This window comes from Phaseolus vulgaris, chromosome 2, assembly GCF_051622355.1.
Source record: "Phaseolus vulgaris cultivar YP4 chromosome 2, ASM5162235v1, whole genome shotgun sequence".
Classification (NCBI taxonomy): domain Eukaryota; kingdom Viridiplantae; phylum Streptophyta; class Magnoliopsida; order Fabales; family Fabaceae; genus Phaseolus; species Phaseolus vulgaris.
The window spans coordinates 42,772,482-42,778,733 of record NC_143499.1 but is presented as its reverse complement, the minus strand read 5'-3'; the positions used below and the strand labels follow the sequence as shown (position 1 = coordinate 42,778,733).

The window sequence follows — 6,252 nt, the reverse complement described above, 5'->3', positions numbered from 1 at the left end:
ATACTGACAGCCTAAACAAGCTTCCTTGCTTAATCAGACAAAAAATACCTTGCTTATGTCACACTGATATCTTAAAAATTCATGTTATGCACCTTTAGACACTTTTCACCAATCTTACAAGCCTTTCCTTTTTTTAATTTTTTCTCTTGTTTAAAGAGAATCAAATTCACTGAGATATCTCATTTAGAGGATCATGTTTTAACTGACATGGTTGGTCAGACAAGGATGAATATAAGCGTGACATATTTTTTATCTTTTCCTTTTTCAACTGTTTCTTTCAAATTATGGGAAAGTGGCACCACTTAAATATGCACAACAATATGAAGAGTGATAGGTTAACAATCTTTTACATATACTGCAGAATCGCATAATAGACATGAAAAATCATAAAAAAAAAAAAATTAAAAAATTTAATGGCCCTGAGGGATGCTTGTTTCTCAGGTACACATTACTGTTCAGGTTCTGCATAACATTATCTGCAATATATAATAGAATCAATAATGTACTAAAATACACTGGCATTTTTGGAGATGCGGGGTATCGATCCCCATACCTCTCGCATGCTAAGCAAGCACTCTACCATCTGAGCTACATCCCCACATGTTTATTTATTGAATACCAACTTTAGTTTACAAAACAAGGAATAGAAGAAAGCCAAAACTTGGGTGCTTCTTTCTCAGCCTTGCATACTTTCGTGTCATTTCCTCAAGTGCTTCTGGATATTTATATACACTCTTCTCATCACATTTCAGTGAGTGCTTTACATCATCTATGTTTATTACAAGTGTACTATTATGTAAAATTATTTTAAAACAAAAATACGTATTTACAAAAATATCATTACATAAATACATAATATTACATAATCATAACAAATACTTTTCATTGCTAAATGGATGAGAGATAAATAAGATTACATAAATATAAAAATTAATACTAGAAAAAATCTCTTCGTGGTAATTGAGCAGAAGAACATTGAGGAAGAAAGAAGAAGAGATGAATGCAAGATAAACTCCAAAAGTATTGAAAGAATGAAAATAGAGAGAAATAGAAAAACGTAAAATGTATCTTCTGAATTGATGAATTACAGAAGTGTTATATAAAAGTAAACTGGAGGTGACAAAGAGAAAAATAAACATGTTGAATGCTTACAATTGATAAAACCCATATACCTAAAAAGCCCATGTGTCTCCCATATTTATAGTAAGCATTCAATTACATTGTTGTTAGATCTTTTAAAATGCTCAACCAAAAATATCTTGTTCATATTTCTTACAAAACTTTTTAAGCATTCCACTTGAATTTTGTACCAATTCTAATATAGTCATCCACATTTATCAATAGGTGATCCATATGTCAACTTGTGAATAGTTCTCCATTACTTTTGCAACCATGAAAGACCTATTATTCCAATTACATTACTTCCCATTTAAAACTAAACATCATGATTGCTAAGAGTCTCTACAATTTAAAGAACACATGTGTCTTCATATTCAAAAATCTTTTCAAAAATTGAGTCCTTCTATATACTAAATTTTCAAAGAAGTAAGTCATTAAACTTTGTTTTCTATTATTCTTGTGTGTATGTTAACTAAACTAAAATTATGTTGGAGATAACACAAGTATCAAAATCAAAATCATCTTATGTTCACATTTTATTGTCACAATTCTTCCAAAGTAAAAAAATATATAAATAATTTTTTTGCTTATGTTATTATTCAATGGAAACAACTTTAATAAAAAGACTTGAGAAAAAAAGGTAAATTTTTTGATAAAAATATACATTCATGTTTAATCATTATTATTGTTGAGATTGATACTAAATAAATATAGTAATAATTTTCATATCCTTGCGATTCTTTTAACATACAATCACACCCTAAATAAAATCAAGTATGCAATTTTTATCAAACAACAGAGTAGTCACTAAAAATCACTTCTTTTTAAAATTAAAATCTAAATTCAGAATCAATTTATTAGGTTAAACTGTTTTTTGAACATAATGAATGAAAACATTAAAATATTGTAATAGTATGGTTTTCAAATTTCGAAATACCGAAATAAAAATCATGTCCTCTTCAAACTCCCGCTCCTTCTTCCCTCTCTCTCTCTCACTGTGTTGCCAATTAAGAGAGAGAAAAAGGTTCTTCTAACGCCACCCATCACATCCAGATCTTCCATGCTACCTTCTTTTCATTCTCATTAGGTAAGCTTCCTCAATTATCTTCTCAATCTCTTCTCTTTCTCCGTTCTATCTACACACGCCATTTTTTTTTTTTCACTTTCTCAATGTTTCATTCAGTTTCTATCTAATGCTAGATTAAAAATATCATTTGTTTAATACACATCTGAGGAGCTTCGTCGATTCCCATCTGGGTATTCTTCTTCTGCATTCCCATATGCTACATTAGAATCGGGATTTGTTGACATGCTGTATTGTTCTTTATAGTTAGTGCTTTGTTCTAAGAAAGAAAGATTGTTTTGATGTTTGCCTTCCCTGTTGTCGACAGTTAATAATCTCGCAGCTGAAGTTGTAAATTTCACCGTTCAACTTGTTGAGTTTTCTTGATGTTTCTTTTCCTCGTTAGTTGGTCATAGGATATATGACATTTGAGGGAGATTGTTGTTTCTGGTTTATGGACGCTTCGAATACTAGTGCATGCCAAATTCGTGTGTTTTTTTTTTCATAACTGTGATAAAAGAATCTTTTGTTGCGGTGTTGTCTGTTTGTTATCGTAACTGGGCTAAATAAGGTGGTGTGGTTCATGTAACCAACCTTAGATAAGGTTTTGTTTTGCTGTTGTGTGTGGTTTTCTTCATAACCAAAGTGGAGTAATGTGGTGTGATCTATGTGGTCAATTTCGCTAAATGAGATGAGACTTTTGTTGTTGGTGTTGTGTATATTTTTCACATTCAAGCCGAATGATATAGTGTGATCTATGTAGCCAGTTTCTAACTGCATCATTTTGACTTTGAAAGATGTTGTTGATTCAGTGCACATGTTGACAACTATCTATTTGATTCTTTCTTCTTGTTCACAGCTATGGATGCTGTACCTGATGCCATTCTCCAATGTGTCTTGTCCCGAATCACCAATGCTCGTGACGTTTCATCATGCAATTGTGTTTCCAAGAGATGGAAGGATTCCACCCCCTATGTCAGAACCCTCTATTTTCCTCGCAGCTCATTTGACTCCCCGTCGTCTTCTGAGGGTGCTGACAACGTCATCAAAAGAATGGTGTCAAGAGTGGTGAAGTTAGAGGAGCTAATTGTGTATAGCCCCTTTTCCCCTGATGGCCTTGCATCATGGCTGTCACTGGTGGGGCATTCTCTACTTCAGCTTGAGCTCCGAATGGACAACCTCAATGACAATCAAGGCTCCCGTGAGAGCCCTTCCAAATTGGACTATGTTGGTTTTGCTAAGAATTTGGAGTCTCTAAAACTGTGGGGAGTGTTGATGGTGCGTACCCCCAACTGGGATGTGTTCCCTAACCTCAAGAACCTTGAAATTATTGGTGCAAAATTTGAGGATCCTGTGTTGAGTGCGGTGCTTCACTCGTGTCCGGTTCTCACCAGATTGTTGCTGCTTGGATGTGAAGGGGTTAGATCGTTATCTATCGAATTGCCATGCTTGGAGCAGTGTAAGCTGGATTTTTACGGGATGGGGAACTGCTCTCTCTCTTTGACTTCACCCAAAATTGAGTCCCTTGAAGTGCAAGGCTGTAGCTGGATTAGGGTCCCTGAAACCAAGCATTTGAGGAAACTTTCCATATCCAACACTGCAGGTAGTTAACTCGTTGTTGTTGTTGTTACTGTGTTTATATGTTTGTTGCAGACTGTTGTCTGTCAGTTATGATATGAAATCATTTGTGCTCTACTTATGTTCTTGGATTTTTGTTCATTAGACAAAACGTAGATAGTTTTTTTCTAATTAGAATTAGTTTTACTTTGATAACCTATACTGATCTTCTATCCAAAATTTTATTACTTGTATAATTATATTATTGTTGTGAATTTGAGAACATACCAAAAGCATTTATGTTTTTCCCCTTTTTTCAGTTTAACTAACTTTCCTTTGAATTTATTTGCTTTCAGGGAGAGTGTACATGGTTGATTTTGGAAGCCTTTCAGCTCTGGAGTTCCTGTGTATGAGGGGAATTCAGTGGTGCTGGGATGCCATATGCAAAATGTTGAAATTGGCGAGTGAGGTGAAACACCTCTATATGAAGGTTGAATTCACTGGGGACTATGATGCACTTCAACCCTTTCCAGAGATTGATTTTGTTGACTTCTTCAACAGTCATCAAAAGCTGCAAAAGTTTGATATTCATGGAGCCATGTTTGCAGCACTATGCCAGAAGAACAGTCTGAAACATGTAAGTTCATATTATTATTACCCTTCTGCTTAAGGGTTCTTGTTTTATATTTCAATTCATCTGATGGAGATATTTCACAGGTGGATTCAGGATTTGTGATTCCATTTCTGGAGGAGGTTGTGATCACAGTGAGGTCACCTCTGAATGCTGAACAGAAAATGAGTACACTTGAATCATTGTTGAAGTATGGCAAAAGTCTTAGGAGCATGGTTATAAAGATTCTGGAGATGAAAAGTTGTCATAGCAGTGCTGATGATTTTTTTGACGAGATTTGCCGGTTCAGATACATGAACCATAACATAGTTCGAATAGAATAAAGCTCACAAAGAGGCTGTTCTTATTTCTTGATGCCTTCATTTTCTTGTGAACTAATTATTTCGTTAACTTTTTTCTGATTTACAATTTTGGTGTATTTGATTTTGAATTTCATTTGAAAATTCACTCTTGGTTTAGTAAATTTGGAGAATAAATTTAGCATCCCTTCCATGATTCTAGAAAATTGCAGATGCTCTAAAGATCCTAATGTTTTTCTCTTAAAGGATTATTATACATTACTAGATTACTCCATTTTCATTTTTTTATTATTTTCTTTTCAGAGAATATATATATATATATATATATATATATATATTACAGTCAATCTAATTACAAATTATGTACATATGATTTATTAACTTTGATAATAATCACCTTGGAAAGTATATTTAACTAGTTTTTAGTTACTTGATAATATAAAATCTTGTTCAGTTACAATACAATTTTTTTTATCTATTATTTTATAATTACATTAGATTCTTGAAGTCCTTATCATTATATTCTACACTTTTCATGCCTGTTTTCTCAACTCCCTCAAGCTATTTAAAGAATTCGAATACAACTTAGTCTTTTACTCATTTCAAATTTTAATTGTTATTTAAATTGAACTTATGTTTTAGAAAGACTAATTTTATTTATACTAATATTTTATCATAATTTTATTTTAATTATACTTTAAAAAGATTAATTTTTATTTGAGTTTTTATTTTAAAGAATAACTTTTATATAATCTTATTTAAAATTTGTAAAAAAATTATCAACGAGCATGTACAATAAATCCAGAATATTTTTGGAGTTGGTATCTAATAGTTAATGAGTTGGTTAATGTGATTGATTTTTTATTATGTGTGTAGTTAGTTATTTCACATCTTGAGTTAGATTCTCCATTATGAATTGGATTCCGTGTTTCTTCATTTTTGTTGAACACTTGAGTTGGTTCTTCTATTTAGTTCAACCTCAAATCTTAAAAAAATCATGTAACCCAAACTCTACCTTCATCTCTATATCTTCTTGATGTACATTCATTAAAGATGTTCAACTCAAAGAAAGATTATATAATAACTCTGAGTTGAAGGATAAGTCTATAAGTAGTTTTGGAACATGGTCCACAGAAGGTTGGGAGTGGAATTTCAGTTAGAGAAGAGAATGGTGTGAGTGGGAAAAAACTATGGTAGATGAATTCATGTCAATTATATCACAGGTGTCACTACACCAAGGTATAGAGGATAAAAGGTTATGGAACAACCCTCCATCATACTCTTTCTCGGTAAAATCAGCTTATAATAAGTTAGCAAATCACAAAAACGGGGGGGGGGATTGGAGGTGTTTGAAGGTCATGCCTTCAGCTCTGTTTTATGTGTGGAGGGTTTTTTCAAATAGAATAGCGATTAAACAGAATTTGTGGAGAAGGGGAGTTGCAATGGCGGATACGTTATGTGTTTCATGCGGGAGGGAGGAGGAGATAACTTCACACATCCTTGTCTCATGTAAGGAATCAAATAAAATATGGAATATGTGCTTGAGTTGGATGGGGATTAGTTCGGTGAACCATAATGAGTTG

The 6,252-nt window shown here is 32.9% G+C and overlaps 1 protein-coding gene across 2 annotated transcripts; it reads left to right on the top strand.

Moving 5' to 3' along the window:
* Nucleotides 1-2,078: 2,078 nt before the first annotated feature.
* Nucleotides 2,079-4,833, top strand: LOC137812260 (F-box protein At1g10780). Of its 2 annotated transcripts, none has more exons than XM_068614187.2 (4): nt 2,079-2,206; nt 3,042-3,785; nt 4,096-4,376; nt 4,457-4,833. In XM_068614187.2, the coding sequence occupies exons 2-4, from the start codon at nt 3,044-3,046 to the stop codon at nt 4,691-4,693; spliced, it is 1,260 nt and encodes a 419-aa protein (XP_068470288.1). In that variant the 5' UTR covers nt 2,079-2,206; nt 3,042-3,043; the 3' UTR covers nt 4,694-4,833. The 2 variants fall into 2 exon arrangements, with proteins under 2 accessions (XP_068470288.1, XP_068470289.1); XM_068614188.2 differs by having other exon boundaries at nt 2,196-2,376.
* The last annotated feature ends 1,419 nt before the right edge of the window (nt 4,834-6,252 follow it).

What these genes read in the sequence shown, in the direction of transcription:
- LOC137812260 (XM_068614187.2), top strand. Translation starts at nt 3,044, where the DNA reads ATGGATGCTGTACCTGATGCCATTCTCCAATGTGTCTTGTCCCGAATC. An exon ending in TTCCATATCCAACACTGCAG is followed by an intron (nt 3,786 to 4,095) that starts GTAGTTAACTCG and finishes ATTTGCTTTCAG; the next exon opens with GGAGAGTGTACATGGTTGAT. An exon ending in AGAAGAACAGTCTGAAACAT is followed by an intron (nt 4,377 to 4,456) that starts GTAAGTTCATAT and finishes GATATTTCACAG; the next exon opens with GTGGATTCAGGATTTGTGAT.